The 16,883-nt window shown below is 57.2% G+C and overlaps 1 protein-coding gene across 1 annotated transcript in view; it reads left to right on the top strand.

Moving 5' to 3' along the window:
- The window catches only part of sarm1 (sterile alpha and TIR motif containing 1), a 50,201-nt gene that overhangs the window by 17,919 nt on the left and 15,399 nt on the right, over window positions 1-16,883 (top strand). Inside the window, exons 5-7 of the mRNA XM_072469971.1 lie at window positions 3,393-3,628; window positions 7,303-7,405; window positions 8,561-8,750. Of these exons, the coding sequence (XP_072326072.1) occupies window positions 3,393-3,628; window positions 7,303-7,405; window positions 8,561-8,750 (529 nt within the window). The remainder of the gene's footprint in view (window positions 1-3,392; window positions 3,629-7,302; window positions 7,406-8,560; window positions 8,751-16,883) is intronic.

A 16,883-nucleotide genomic window follows, 5' to 3' on the forward strand; every position in this document is an offset into this window, starting at 1 on the left:
GTAGAGGGAGCTTTACTCTGTATCTAACCCCGTGCTGTGCCTGCCCTGGGACTGTTTGATGGGGACAGTGTAGAGGGAGCTTTACTCTGTATCTAACCCCGTGCTGTGCCTGTCCTGGGAGTGTTTGATGGGGACAGTGTAGAGGGAGCTTTACTCTGTATCTAACCCCGTGCTGTACCTGTCCTGGGAGTGTTTCATGGGGACAGTGTAGAGGGAGCTTTCCTCTGTATCTAACCATGTGCTGTACCTGTCCTGGGAGTGTTTGATGGGGTCAGTGAAGAGGGAGCTTTACTCTGTATCTAACCCCGTGCTGTACCTGTCCTGGGACTGTTTGATGGGGACAGTGTAGAGGGAGCTTTACTCTGTATCTAACCCCCTGCTGTACCTGTCCTGGGAGTGTTTGATGGGGACAGTGTAGAGGGAGCTTTACTCTGTATCTAACCCCGTGCTGTGCCTGCCCTGGGACTGTTTGATGGGGACAGTGTAGAGGGAGCTTTACTCTGTATCTAACCCCGTGCTGTGCCTGTCCTGGGAGTGTTTGATGGGGACAGTGTAGAGGGAGCTTTACTCTGTATCTAACCCCGTGCTGTACCTGTCCTGGGAGTGTTTGATGGGGACAGTGTAGAGGGAGCTTTCCTCTGTATCTAACCATGTGCTGTACCTGTCCTGGGAGTGTTTGATGGGGTCAGTGAAGAGGGAGCTTTACTCTGTATCTAACCCCGTGCTGTACCTGTCCTGGGACTGTTTGATGGGGACAGTGTAGAGGGAGATTTACTCTGTATCTAACCCCCTGCTGTACCTGTCCTGGGAGTGTTTGATGGGGACAGTGTAGAGGGAGCTTTACTCTGTATCTAACCCCGTGCTATGCCTGTCCTGGGACTGTTTGATGGGGACAGTGTAGAGGGAGCTTTACTCTGTATCTAACCCCGTGCTGTACCTGTCCTGGGAATGTTTGATGGGGACAGTGTAGAAGGAGCTTTACTCTGTATCTAACCCCGTGCTGTACCTGTCCTGGGAGTGTTTGATGGGGTCAGTGTAGAGGGAGCTTTACTCTGTGTCTAACCCCGTGCTGTACCTGTCCTGGGACTGTTTGATGGGGACAGTGTAGAGGGAGCTTTACTCTGTATCTAACCCCCTGCTGTACCTGTCCTGGGAGTGTTTGATGGGGACAGTGTAGAGGGAGCTTTACTCTGTATCTAACCGCGTGCTGTGCCTGTCCTGGGAGTGTTTGATGGGGACTGTGTAGAGAGAGCTTTACTCTGTACCTAACCCCGTGCTGTACCTGTCCTGGGAATGTTTGATGGGGACAGTGTAGAGGGAGCTTTACTCTGTATCTAACCCAATGCTGTACCTGTCCTGGGAGTATTTGATGGGGACAGTGTAGAGGGAGCTGTACTCTGTATCTAACCCCGTGCTGTACCTGTCCTGGGAGTGTTTGATGGGGACAGTGTAGAGGGAGCTTTATTCTGTATCTAACCCCGTGCTGTGCCTGTCCTGGGAGTGTTTGATGGGGACTGTGTAGAGGGAGCTTTACTCTGTACCTAACCCCGTGCTGTACCTGTCCTGGGAATGTTTGATGGGGACAGTGTAGAGGGAGCTTTACTCTGTATCTAACCCAATGCTGTACCTGTCCTGGGAGTGTTTGATGGGGACAGTGTAGAGGGAGCTTTACTCTGTATCTAACCCCGTGCTGTACCTGTCCTGGGAGTGTTTGATGGGGACAGTGTAGAGGGAGCTTTACTCTGTATCTAACCCCGTGCTGTACCTGTCCTGGGAGTGTTTGATGGGGACAGTGTCGAGGGAGCTTTACTCTGTATCTAACCCCGTGCTGTACCTGTCCTGGGAGTGTTTGATGGGGACAGTGTCGAGGGAGCTTTACTCTGTATCTAACCCCGTGCTGTACCTGCCCTGGGAGTGTTTGATCGGGACAGTGTAGTGGGAGCTTTACTCTGTATCTAATCCCGTGCTGTACCTGTCCTGGGAGTGTTTGATGGGGACAGTGTAGAGGGAGCTTTACTCTGTATCTAACCCCGTGCTGTACCTGCCCTGGGAGTGTTTGATCGGGACAGTGTAGTGGGAGCTTTACTCTGTATCTAATCCCGTGCTGTACCTGTCCTGGGAGTGTTTGATGGGGACAGAGTAGAGGGAACTTTACTCTGTATCTAACCCCGTGCTGTACCTGTCCTGGGAGTGTTTGATGGAGACAGTGTAGAGGGAACTTTACTCTGTATCTAACCCCGTGCTGCACCTGTCCTGGGAGTGTTTGATGGGGACAGTGTGGAGGGAGCTTTACTCTGTATCTAACCCCGTGCTGTATCTGTCCTGGGAGTGTTTGATGGGGACAGTGTTGAGGGACCTTTACTCTGTATCTAACCCCGTGCTGTACCTGTCCTGGGAGTGTTTGATGGGGACAGTGTCGAGGGAGCTTTACTCTGTATCTAACCCTGTGCTGTACCTGCCCTGGGAGTGTTTGATCGGGACAGTGTAGTGGGAGCTTTACTCTGTATCTAATCCCGTGCTGTACCTGTCCTGGGAGTGTTTGATGGGGACAGTGTAGAGGGAACTTTACTCTGTATCTAACCCCGTGCTGTACCTGTCCTGGGAGTGTTTGATGGGGACAGTGTAGAGGGAGCTTTACTCTGTATCTAACGCCGTGCTGTACCTGTCCTGGGAGTGTTTGATGGGGACAGTGTAGAGGGAACTTTACTCTGTATCTAACCCCGTGCTGTACCTGTCCTGGGAGTGTTTGATGCGGACAGTGTAGAGGGAGCTTTACTCTGTATCTAACGCCGTGCTGTACCTGTCCTGGGAGTGTTTGATGGGGACAGTGTAGAGGGAGCTTTACTCTGTATCTAACGCCGTGCTGTACCTGTCCTGGGAGTGTTTGATGGGGACAGTGTAGAGGGAACTTTACTCTGTATCTAACCCCGTGCTGTACCTGTCCTGGGAGTGTTTGATGGAGACAGTGTAGAGGGAACTTTACTCTGTATCTAACCCCGTGCTGCACCTGTCCTGGGAGTGTTTGATGGGGACAGTGTGGAGGGAGCTTTACTCCGTATCTAACCCCGTGCTGTACCTGCCCTGGGAGTGTTTGATGGGGACAGTGTCGAGGGAGCTTTACTCTGTATCTAACCCCGTGCTGTACCTGTCCTGGGAGTGTTTGATGGGGACAGTGTCGAGGGAGCTTTACTCTGTATCTAACCCCGTGCTGTACCTGTCCTGGGAGTGTTTGATGGGGACAGTGTCGAGGGAGCTTTACTCTGTATCTAACCCCGTGCTGTACCTGCCCTGGGAGTGTTTGATGGGGACAGTGTAGAGGGAGCTTTACTCTGTGTTTCACTGTAATTTTAAACAATGCGATTCGAATGACAAAAATGATTTTTCTTCTCAAGGTTTCTCCGAGAATTGACTGAATTAAAGACTTACGCCAACTATGCCAGCTGTGACCCCAGTAACTTGGCTGATTGGTTGGGCACCATTGGCCCCCACTTTCGGCAGTATACCTACAATCTGGTGCACTGTGGGATTGGCAAGACAACGTTATCGGGAGTGACAGATCAGCAGCTCCAAACAGATTGTCACATCGGGATTGGATTTCATCGGAGCAGGATCCTGGCTGCAGGAATGGGTAAAGCAGGGATCAGGCAGCACCGTCTAGCCGGGAAATTCACCAACTTGTGTTTGAGGAAAGCACACAGCGCCAACAGCTTAATATTTAGCTGCATGTTCGTAAGACACGGCCTCCTGCCAGGCCCATCGCCACCCGCAGCACATCCACCACTGACATCATCGCCACCCGCAGCACATCCACCACTGACATCATCGCCACCCGCACCACATCCACCACTGACATCATCGCCACCCGCAGCACATCCACCACTGACATCATCGCCACCCGCAGCACATCCACCACTGACATCATCGCCACCCGCAGCACATCCACCACTGACATCATCGCCACCCGCAGCACATCCACCACTGACATCATCGCCACCCGCAGCACATCCACCACTGACATCATCGCCACCCGCAGCACATCCACCACTGACATCATCGCCACCCGCAGCACATCCACCACTGACATCATCGCCACCCGCAGCACATCCACCACAGACATCATCGCCACCCGCAGCACATCCACCACTGACATCATCGCCACCCGCAGCACATCCACCACTGACATCATCGCCACCCGCAGCACATCCACCACTGACATCATCGCCACCCGCAGCACATCCACCACTGACATCATCGCCACCCGCAGCTCATCCACCACTGACATCATCGCCACCCGCAGCACATCCACCACTGACATCATCGTCACCCGCAGCACATCCACCACTGACATCATCGCCACCCGCAGCACATCCACCACTGACATCATCGCCACCCGCAGCACATCCACCACTGACATCATCGCCACCCGCAGCACATCCACCACTGACATCATCGCCACCCGCAGCACATCCACCACTGACATCATCGCCACCCGCACCACATCCACCACTGACATCATCGCCACCCGCACCACATCCACCACTGACATCATCGCCACCCGCAGCACATCCACCACTGACATCATCGTCACCCGCAGCACATCCACCACTGACATCATCGCCACCCGCAGCACATCCACCACTGACATCATCGCCACCCGCAGCACATCCACCACTGACATCATCGCCACCCGCAGCACATCCACCACTGACATCATCGCCACCCGCAGCACATCCACCACTGACATCATCGCCACCCGCAGCACATCCACCACTGACATCATCGCCACCCGCAGCACATCCACCACTGACATCATCGCCACCCGCACCACATCCACCACTGACCCTCTGACAGTGCAGCACTCCCTCAGTACTGACCCTCTGACAGTGCGGCACTCCCTCAGTACTGACCCTCTCACAGTGCAGCGCTCCCTCAGTACTGACCCTCTGACAGTGCAGCACTCCCTCAGTACTGACCCTCTGACAGTGCAGCGCTCCCTCAGTACTGACCATCTGACAATGCAGCACTCCCTCAGTACTGACCCTCTGACAGTGCGGCACTCCCTCAGTACTGACCCTCTGACAGTGCAGCACTCCCTCAGTACTGACCCTCTGACAGTGCGGCACTCCCTCAGTACTGACCCTCTGACAGTGCGGCACTCCCTCAGTACTGACCCTCTGACAGTGCGGCACTCCCTCAGTACTGACTCTCTGACAGTGCAGCACTCCCTCAGTACTGACCCTCTGACAGTGCAGCACTCCCTCAGTACTGACCCTCTGACAGTGCAGCACTCCCTCAGTACTGACCCTCTGACAGTGCAGCACTCCCTCAGTACTGACCCCCTGACAGTGCAGCACTCCCTCAGTACTGACCCTCTGACAGTGCGGCACTCCCTCAGTACTGACCCTCTGACAGTGCGGCACTCCCTCAGTACTGACCCTCTGACAGTGCAGCACTCCCTCAGTACTGACCCTCTGACAGTGCAGCACTCCCTCAGTACTGACCCTCTGACAGAGCAGCACTCCCTCAGTACTGACCCTCTGACAGTGCAGCACTCCCTCAGTACTGACCCTCTGACAGTGCAGCATTCCCACAGTACTGACCCTCTGACAGTGCGGCACTCCCTCAGTACTGACCCTCTGACAGTGCGGCACTCCCTCAGTACTGACCCTCTGACAGTGCGGCACTCCCTCAGTACTGACCCTCTGACAGTGCAGCACTCCCTCAGTACTGACCCTCTGACAGTGCGGCACTCCCTCAGTACTGACCCTCTGACAGTGCGGCACTCCCTCAGTACTGACCCTCTGACAGTGCGGCACTCCCTCAGTACTGACCCTCTCACAGTGCGGCACTCCCTCAGTACTGACCCTCTGATAGTGCAGCACTCCCTCAGTACTGACCCTCTGACAGTGCGGTACTCCCTCAGTACTGACCCTCTGATAGTGCAGCACTCCCTCAGTACTGACCCTCTGACAGTGCGGCACTCCCTCAGTACTGACCCTCTGACAGTGCGGCACTCCCTCAGTACTGACCCTCTGACAGTGCGGCTCTCCCTCAGTACTGACCCTCTGACAGTGCGGCACTCCCTCAGTACTGATCCTCTGACAGTGCAGCACTCCCTCAGTACTGACCCTCTGACAGTGCAGCACTCACTCAGTACTGACCCTCTGACAGTGCGGCACTCCCTCAGTACTGACCCTCTGACAGTGCGGCACTCCCTCAGTACTGACCCTCTGACAGTGCGGCACTCCGTCAATAATGAGATTTTGTGGTCGATTCAGTGGATCTTGGAGTCCGTTACGCTGACTGTGAGGTGAGTTGTACCCCACTGCGACATGGCCAACGTACCCCACTGCGACATGGCCAACGTACCCCACTGCGACATGGCCAACGTACCCCACTGCGACATGGCCAACGTACCCCACTGCGACATGGCCAACGTACCCCACTGCGACATGGCCAACGTACCCCACTGCGACATGGCCAACGTACCCCACTGCGACATGGCCAACGTACCCCACTGCGACATGGCCAACGTACCCCACTGCGACATGGCCAACGTACCCCACTGCGACATGGCCAACGTACCCCACTGCGACATGGCCAACGTACCCCACTGCGACATGGCCAACGTACCCCACTGCGACATGGCCAACGTACCCCACTGCGACATGGCCAACGTACCCCACTGCGACATGGCCAACGTACCCCACTGCGACATGGCCAACGTACCCCACTGCGACATGGCCAACGTACCCCACTGCGACTTGGCCAACGTACCCCACTGCGACATGGCCAACGTACCCCACTGCGACATGGCCAACGTACCCCACTGCGACATGGCCAACGTACCCCACTGCGACATGGCCAACGTACCCCACTGCGACATGGCCAACGTACCCCACTGCGACTTGGCCAACGTACCCCACTGCGACATGGCCAACGTACCCCACTGCGACATGGCCAACGTACCCCACTGCGACATGGCCACCGTACCCCACTGCGACATGGCCAACGTACCCCACTGCGACATGGCCACCGTACCCCACTGCGACATGGCCACCGTACCCCACTGCGACATGGCCACCGTACCCCACTGCGACATGGCCACCGTACCCCACTGCGACATGGCCACCGTACCCCACTGCGACATGGCCACCGTACCCCACTGCGACATGGCCAACGTACCCCACTGCGACATGGCCAACGTACCCCACTGCGACATGGCCAACGTACCCCACTGCGACATGGCCAACGTACCCCACTGCGACATGGCCAACGGGAATGTTTTTTTCTATCTTTCAGAGTTGCTGACCCTCAGTTTGAGTTTGGACTGTCAGGAGCCCCCCCCCGACGGCCCCGATGTCTTCATCAGTTACCGCAGAACCACTGGATCACAGCTGGCCAGGTTTGTGCGTTTGAATTGCGGTGCCCCTGAGCTCGCGGAGCCGGCCGCAGGGAGGTGGGGCCCTCAGGGGTGTGTGTGCAGATCACCGGGCAGGCGCACCATGTAGCAAACAGTCTTGGCTGCCCAACCTCGAGTGAGTGCGGAGGAAAGGTCTGGACAGGCTGGGCCTGGGGTCCGAAGAATGAGCGGTGACCTCATTGAAACATTATTATTATTATTATTTTTATAAAGTTAGAGTGGCCAATTCACTTTCCATTGAGGGGCAATTCAGCGTGGCCAAACCACCCACCCTGCACATCTTGGGTTGTGGGGGCGAAACCCACACAAACACGGGGAGAATGTGCAAACCACGCGGACAGTGACCCAGAGCCGGGATCGAACCCGGGACCTCGGCACCCTGAGGCAGCTGTGCTAACCACTGCGCCACCGTGCTGCTCCATTATTATTTATTATAACACGGAGGGGATTTGAGGGGTGGATGCTGAAAGGATGTCTCCCCCTTGTGGGAGAGACTGGAACTGGCATTCGGGGCGGGGGGCTCCAAGCAGCTGTTTGAAGCCAGCTTGGTGGCGGGTGTGTGCAGCTGTGAAACTGGGCTGGCCCCCGAATTCACGGCTTTCTGAGCGTGCAAAGCGCAGAGTTGGGTTTGAGCCGGGGAAGTGAAAGATGAAACTCAGAATCGGGGATGTGGGCGGGAAGGAGAGATTTGCATGGAGGCCGTTGCTTGCACGTTTCCTGGGCACCTCGGTGGGCACCTGGTCGAGTGCTGGTCCGTGACTGGCGCACGTCGTGGTTAAATCACAATGCCGGGAGAGTGCGCCCACAATAAAACTCTGCTCTTCAGGGGACGGAACCTCCATCCAAACCCGCTCTGGTTGCTATGTGACTCCAGTCCCACACTAACGTGGGTGGCTCCTATCTGCCCTCCACACTCACCCAGTCAGCCAGCTGGTTGTAGTAACGCACGCCCGGCGGGTACAATCCGGGCGTCCCGGCCTCGGTAACGACACCGACACCCGGAATAAAGCAGGGCCGTCTCTGTAGAAAGAGATGTTTGATCAGGAATCCCACCTTGTGAGGATTACCGTCTGTCTGTTTGTCTCTCTCTCTATCTCTCTATCTCGCGCTCTCCCTCTCTCTCTATTTGTCTCTCAGTCTATTGAAGGTCCACCTGCAGCTGCGAGGGTTCAGCGTCTTTATCGACGTGGAGAAGCTGGAGGCCGGCAAGTTTGAGGATAAACTCTGTCAGAGCGTGAACAAGGCCAAGAACTTTGTGCTGGTGCTGTCAGCGAATGCCCTGGACAAGTGTATGGGGGACACGGGGATGAAGGACTGGGTACACCGGGTGAGTGAGTGGAGGCTGTCTGACGGCGCAATCGGCAACCCGAGAAAAGGGCTTCGCAGGGTCAGAGAGCACCTCATGCCCCTCACCTCCCACCCCCTCCTCCCAACCCCACCCCCCACCCCCCTCCCCCCCAACCCCAACCCCCACTCCCTCCCCCCAACTCCCCCCAACCCCACTCCCTCCCCCCAATCCCCCCTCCCCCCCAACCCCACCCCCCACTCCCCACCCCCTCCCCCCAACCCCACCCCTGACCCCCTCCCCCTCCCCCCACCCCCTCCCCCCAACCCCACCCCTGACCCCCTCCCCCCTCCCCAACCCCCTCCCTCCCTCCCCCCACCCCCCACTCCTCCCATCCCCCCCTCCCCCCCACCCCCACTCCCCAACCCCTCCCCCACACTCCCCCCCACTCCCACCCCCACACCGACTGCCACCCCCCACCCTCCATTACCCCCTCCCTCCGTGAGCGGAGATCCATGGGTGGTGGCCAATAATTGACAAAGTGACTGGAATGTTACTCCTAATCTCAGTGGGGCCGGAAGACAAAGGAGGGGAAGCGATGTTCGAGTTTATATAAAGCTCGAATCAGACCCCATCTGGAGTATCGTTGTTCCGTTCTGGGCCCCACCCCTCAGGATTGGCCTGGGAGGGGGTGCAGTGTGGATTCAGCGGAATGACACTGGCGTTTAAAGAGTTAAGTGATGAGGGCAGTTTATATTCGCTCAAGTTTAGAATATTAAGGGGCGATCGAAGGGAGGCTGATATATAAACCTGTTCATTCACAGGTGAATACTCCCTGCAATACCGACTGCACGCAGCTGGGGGGCAGCGCTGAGCCACAGAGTGTCCCAAATTGTTTCACATCTGGTTTGGGCCATAGTGAGAGAGATGGCAGGAGGCAGGATTACCAACACCGTTAACACCAGCTCCTGGTGCTTACAGAGGCATTGTGTAGAAAGGCCAGGAGTCAGTCCGTGTGGGAGCTGGGGCCTGGGAGAGGGAGGGATGCAGACGGTGCCAATCACTGGGCCTGGGCTCCGGGGGGCTCTGGCCTATTGCCCCAGTGACCTGTCAGCGAAGGGGCCAATGAGATTTGTCAACCATTGCAATTGATCCGGTGCTGGGGCAGCAATTGTTTACTGTTTGGAACATCATTGGGCTGACAGAAGCTGCCTTGCCTCGTTCCTCATGACTGGACCTGTCGGAGTTGATTGTTGGTCAGTCGTGTGTTGGGGCCTGTGGGAACGGTGGTCATGGAGACGTCCTGGCCCCTGTCCCTCTGCGTTTTCATCACCTCCCCCCCCCCCTCTAATTGCTGAGAGTGCTTCCTTCACACAATGTTTCCTGTGGTCCAGAGCCCGTCCCCCTCCCAACTTCTTCTGTAAATGGCGAAGGAGAGGATTCCGGGTGGGGAAAGAAACACGGGTGGGAGCAGCGAGGGACCGAGGCGGCTGCTGACCTGCCGTTGCCGGACAGGAATCCGGAGCACTGCAGGTTTCTGGACTTCAGATCAAATCCCGAGCCCCAGCCCCCAATGTTCGATCGTTAACGATGTGGAGGTTGTGAGGACCCGGGGTTAGGCAGGCAGATGGATCTTCAATCGACAATTCTGACCCATCACCGCAATGGAATCAAAGGAAGTAACAGGGACTATGACGGGGACGGTGACTGTGACCATGACGGTGATGGTGATGGTGCCGGTGATGTTGCCAGTGACCATGACGGTGACGGTGATGGTGACGGAGACTATGACGGCGATGGTGACGATAACTATGACGGTGATGGTGACTCTGACGGTCATGGTGATAGTGATGGTGACGATGACCGTGGTGGTGACGGTGATGGTGACTATGACGGTGATGGTAACGGTGACCATGATGGCGATGGTGACGGTGACAGCAACGGTCATGGTGATGGTGACAGTGATGGTGACTATGAGGCGACGGTCATGGTGACGGTGATGGTGACGGTGACCATGATGGCGATGGTGACGGCAACGGTCATGGTGATGGTGATGGTTACAGTGATGGTGACTATGATGGCGACGGTCATGGTGACGGGGACGGTGAAGGTGACGGTGACCATGACGGCGATGGTGATGGTGACAGTGATGGTGACGGTGACTATGACGGTGATGGTGACGGTGTTGGTGACGGTGATGGTGACAGTGATGGTGACTATGATGGTGACGGCGACGGTGATGGTGACGGTGACCACGACGGTGATGGTGACGGTGTTGGTGACGGTGACGGTGATGTTGACCGTGATGGTGACTATGACGGTGAAGGCGATGGTGTTGGTGACGGTGATGGTGACAGTGACCATGATGGTGACGCCGACGGTGATGGTGACAGTAACGGTGATGGTGACTATGATGGTGACGGCGACGGTGATGGTGACGGTGACCATGACGGTGATGGTGACGGTGTTGGTGACGGTGACGGTGATGGTGACTGTGATGGTGACTATGACGGTGAAGGCGATGGTGTTGGTGACGGTGATGGTGACAGCGACCATGATGGCGACGCCGACGGTGATGGTGACAGTAACGGTGATGGTGACTATGACGGTGACGGCGACGGTGACCATGACGGTGATGGTGACGGTGATGGTGATGGTGACTATGACGGTGACGGCGACGGTGATGGTGACGGTGACCATGACGGTGACGGTGACGGTGACCATGACGGTGATGGTGACGGTGACCATGACGGTGACGGTGACGGTGATGGTGATTATGACGGCGATGGTGACGGTGATCATGACGGCGTTGGTGACGGTGACGGTCATGGTGACGGTGATGGTGACAGTGACGGTGAGGGCGACGGGGATGGGCCGATAGTAGTTTCAGACCCAACTCTAAACCTAACGCTGACATTATTGTCACTAATTCTAACCCCAAACTAGCCCCAGCCCCAAGTATCAGACTGAAACCAGTCCGCCAGCCGTGGGTTCCTCAGCGCGCGCCCCCGCCGGCAGTGGGTTCTCCGTTCCCGCCACCTACCAATGGGATTTCCCATTGTGGCCTCGCCACACCACCGTCGGAGAATCCCCCTGAATAACTGTCAATGGGTTTTGCAACTAGACGCAAGGAGTACGATCAGCCAATATCGTTGATATGATGGTTAGCACTGCTGCCTCACAGCGCCAGGGACCCGGGTCGGCACGGTGGCACAGTGGTTAGCACTGCTGCCTCACAGCGCCACCGACCCGGGTGACAGGGTGGCACAGTGGTTAGCACTGCCACCTCACAGCGCCACCAACCCGGGTGACATGGTGGCACAGTGGTTAGCAGTGCCGCCTCACAGCGCCAGGGACCCGGGTTCGATTCCGGCCACGGATCACTGTCTGTGTGGAGTTTGCACCTTCTCTCCGTGGGTTTCCTCCGGGTGCTCCGGTTTCTGCCCAGATGTGCAGGTTAGCTACAGGGTTAGGGGGATAGGGCAGAGGAGCAGCCATGTGTGGGGTGCTCTTTTTGAGGATCGGTGAAGACTTGATGAGCCGAATGCCCTCCTCCTGCACTACAGGAATTCAAATACATTTTTCTAAAGGGAGATAAAACAGTTCAATCTCAATGTGGCTGCAACTCCCAACTGTGGGAGTGCGGTGGAATCCAGAGAGAGTCAGTGTGTGTGGGACCCGTACCCCAGTGAGAGTCAGTGTGTGTGGGACCCGTACCCCAGTGAGAGTCAGTGTGTGTGGGACCCGTACCCCAGTGAGAGTCAGTGTGTGTGGGACCCGTACCCCAGTGAGAGTCAGTGTGTGTGGGACCCGTACCCCAGTGAGAGTCAGTGTGTGTGGGACCCGTACCCCAGTGAGAGTCAGTGTGTGTGGGACCCGTACCCCAGTGAGAGTCAGTGTGTGTGAGACCCGTACCCCAGGGAGAGTCAGTGTGTGTGGGACTCGTACCCCAGTGAGAGTCAGTGTGTGTGGGACCCGTACCCCAGTGAGAGTCAGTGTGTGTGGTACCTGTACCCCAGTGAGAGTCAGTGTGTGTGGGACCCGTACCCCAGTGAGAGTCAGTGTGTGTGGGACCCGTACCCCAGTGAGAGTCAGTGTGTGTGGGACCCGTACCCCAGTGAGAGTCAGTGCGTGTGGGACCCGTACCCCAGTGAGAGTCAGTGTGTGTGGGACCCATACCCCAGTGAGAGTCAGTGTGTGTGGGACCCATACCCCAGTGAGAGTCAGTGTGTGTGGGACCCGTACTCCAGTGAGAGTCAGTGTGTGTGGAACCCGTACCCCAGTGAGAGTCAGTGTGTGTGGGACCCGTACCCCAGTGAGAGTCAGTGTGTGTGGGACACGTACCCCAGTGAGTGTCAGTGTGTGTGGGACCCGTACCCCAGTGAGAGTCAGTGTGTGTGAGACCCGTACCCCAGTGAGAGTCAGTGTGTGTGGAACCCGTACCCCAGTGAGAGTCAGTGTGTGTGGGACCCGTATCCCAGTGAGAGTCAGTGTGTGTGGTACCTGTACCCCAGTGAGAGTCAGTGTGTGTGGAACCCGTACCCCAGTGAGAGTCAGTGTGTGTGGGACCCGTACCCCAGTGAGAGTCAGTGTGTGTGAGACCCGTACCCCAGTGAGAGTCAGTGTGTGTGGAACCCGTACCCCAGTGAGAGTCAGTGTGTGTGGGACCCGTACCCCAGTGAGAGTCAGTGTGTGTGGGACACGTACCCCAGTGAGAGTCAGTGTGTGTGGGACCCGTACCCCAGTGAGAGTCAGTGTGTGTGAGACCTGTACCCCAGTGAGAGTCAGTGTGTGTGGAACCCGTACCCCAGTGAGAGTCAGTGTGTGTGGGACCTGTACCCCAGTGAGAATCAGTGTGTGTGGAACCCGTACCCCAGTGAGAGTCAGTGTGTGTGGGGAACCCGTACCCCAGTGAGAGTCAGTGTGTGTGGGACCTGTACCCCAGTAAGAGTCAGTGTGTGTGGTACCCGTACCCCAGTGAGAGTCAGTGTGTGTGGGACCCATACCCCAGTGAGAGTCAGTGTGTGTGGAACCCGTACCCCAGTGAGAGTCAGTGTGTGTGGGGCCCGTACCCCAGTGAGAGTCAGTGTGTGTGGGGCCCGTACCCCAGTGAGAGTCCGAGTGTGTGGGACCTGTACCCCAGTGAGAGTCAGTGTATGTGGGGCCCGTACCCCAGTGAGAGTCAGTATGTGTGGAACCCGTACCCCAGTGAGAGTCAGTGTGTGTGGGACCCGTACCCCAGTGAGAGTCAGTGTGTGTGGAACCCGTACCCCAGTGAGAGACAGTGTGTGTGGAACCCGTACCCCAGTGAGAGTCAGTGTGTGTGGGACCCATACCCCAGTGAGAGTCAGTGTGTGTGGTACCAGTACCCCAGTGAGAGTCAGTGTGTGTGGGACCCGTGCCCCAGTGAGAGTCAGTGTGTGTGGGACCCGTACCCTAGTGAGAGTCAGTGTGTGTGGGACCCGTACCCCAGTGAGAGTCAGTGTGTGTGGGACCCGTACCCTAGTGAGAGTCAGTGTGTGTGGGACCTGTACCCCAGTGAGAGTCAGTGTGTGTGGGACCCGTACCCCAGTGAGAGTCAGTGTGTGTGGGACCCGTACCCTAGTGAGAGTCAGTGTGTGTGGGACCCGTACCCCAGTGAGAGTCAGTGTGTGTGGGACCCGTACCCCAGTGAGAGTCAGTGTGTGTGGGACCCGTACCCCAGTGAGAGTCAGTGTGTGTGGGACCCGTACCCCAGTGAGAGTCAGTGTGTGTGGGACCCGTACCCCAGTGAGAGTCAGTGTGTGTGGGACCCGTACCCCAGTGAGAGTCAGTGTGTGTGGGACCCATACCCCAGTGAGAGTCAGTGTGTGTGAGACCCGTACCCCAGGGAGAGTCAGTGTGTGTGGGACTCGTACCCCAGTGAGAGTCAGTGTGTGTGGTACCTGTACCCCAGTGAGAGTCAGTGTGTGTGGGACCCGTACCCCAGTGAGAGTCAGTGTGTGTGGGACCCGTACCCCAGTGGGAGTCAGTGTGTGTGGGACCCGTACCCCAGTGAGAGTCAGTGTGTGTGGGACCCGTACCCCAGTGAGAGTCAGTGTGTGTGGGACCCATACCCCAGTGAGAGTCAGTGTGTGTGGGACCCATACCCCAGTGAGAGTCAGTGTGTGTGGGACCCGTAATCCAGTGAGAGTCAGTGTGTGTGGAACCCGTACCCCAGTGAGAGTCAGTGTGTGTGGGACCCGTACCCCAGTGAGAGTCAGTGTGTGTGGGACACGTACCCCAGTGAGTGTCAGTGTGTGTGGGACCCGTACCCCAGTGAGAGTCAGTGTGTGTGAGACCCGTACCCCAGTGAGAGTCAGTGTGTGTGGAACCCGTACCCCAGTGAGAGTCAGTGTGTGTGGGACCCGTATCCCAGTGAGAGTCAGTGTGTGTGGTACCTGTACCCCAGTGAGAGTCGGTGTGTGTGGAACCCGTACCCCAGTGAGAGTCAGTGTGTGTGGGACCCGTACCCCAGTGAGATTCAGTGTGTGTGAGACCCGTACCCCAGTGAGAGTCAGTGTGTGTGGAACCCGTACCCCAGTGAGAGTCAGTGTGTGTGGGACCCGTACCCCTGTGAGAGTCAGTGTGTGTGGGACACGTACCCCAGTGAGAGTCAGTGTGTGTGGGACCCGTACCCCGGTGAGAGTCAGTGTGTGTGAGACCCGTACCCCAGTGAGAGTCAGTGTGTGTGGAACCCGTACCCCAGTGAGAGTCAGTGTGTGTGGGACCTGTACCCCAGTGACAGTCAGTGTGTGGGGAACCCGTACCCCAGTGAGAGTCAGTGTGTGTGGGACCTGTACCCCAGTAAGAGTCAGTGTGTGTGGTACCCGTACCCCAGTGAGAGTCAGTGTGTGTGGGACCCATACCCCAGTGAGAGTCAGTGTGTGTGGAACCCGTACCCCAGTGAGAGTCAGTGTGTGTGGGGCCCGTACCCCAGTGAGAGTCAGTGTGTGTGGGGCCCGTACCCCAGTGAGAGTCCGAGTGTGTGGGACCTGTACCCCAGTGAGAGTCAGTGTGTGTGGGGCCCGTACCCCAGTGAGAGTCAGTATGTGTGGAACCCGTACCCCAGTGAGAGTCAGTGTGTGTGGGACCCGTACCCCAGTGAGAGTCAGTGTGTGTGGAACGCGTACCCCAGTGAGAGACAGTGTGTGTGGAACCCGTACCCCAGTGAGAGTCTGTGTGTGTGGGACCCATAGCCCAGTGAGAGTCAGTGTGTGTGAGACCCGTACCCCAGTGAGAGTCAGTGTGTGTGGAACCCGTACCCCAGTGAGAGTCAGTGTGTGTGGGACCCATACCCCAGTGAGAGTCAGTGTGTGTGGGACCCATACCCCAGTGAGAGTCAGTGTGTGTGGGACCCGTAATCCAGTGAGAGTCAGTGTGTGTGGAACCCGTACCCCAGTGAGAGTCAGTGTGTGTGGGACCCGTACCCCAGTGAGAGTCAGTGTGTGTGGGACACGTACCCCAGTGAGTGTCAGTGTGTGTGGGACCCGTACCCCAGTGAGAGTCAGTGTGTGTGAGACCCGTACCCCAGTGAGAGTCAGTGTGTGTGGAACCCGTACCCCAGTGAGAGTCAGTGTGTGTGGGACCCGTATCCCAGTGAGAGTCAGTGTGTGTGGTACCTGTACCCCAGTGAGAGTCGGTGTGTGTGGAACCCGTACCCCAGTGAGAGTCAGTGTGTGTGGGACCCGTACCCCAGTGAGATTCAGTGTGTGTGAGACCCGTACCCCAGTGAGAGTCAGTGTGTGTGGAACCCGTACCCCAGTGAGAGTCAGTGTGTGTGGGACCCGTACCCCAGTGAGAGTCAGTGTGTGTGGGACACGTACCCCAGTGAGAGTCAGTGTGTGTGGGACCCGTACCCCAGTGAGAGTCAGTGTGTGTGAGACCCGTACCCCAGTGAGAGTCAGTGTGTGTGGAACCCGTACCCCAGTGAGAGTCAGTGTGTGTGGGACCTGTACCCCAGTGACAGTCAGTGTGTGGGGAACCCGTACCCCAGTGAGAGTCAGTGTGTGTGGGACCTGTACCCCAGTAAGAGTCAGTGTGTGTGGTACCCGTACCCCAGTGAGAGTCAGTGTGTGTGGGACCCATACCCCAGTGAGAGTCAGTGTGTGTGGAACCCGTACCCCAGTGAGAGTCAGTGTGTGTGGGGCCCGTACC

This window comes from Scyliorhinus torazame, chromosome 12, assembly GCF_047496885.1.
Source record: "Scyliorhinus torazame isolate Kashiwa2021f chromosome 12, sScyTor2.1, whole genome shotgun sequence".
Taxonomy (NCBI): Eukaryota; Metazoa; Chordata; class Chondrichthyes; order Carcharhiniformes; family Scyliorhinidae; genus Scyliorhinus; species Scyliorhinus torazame.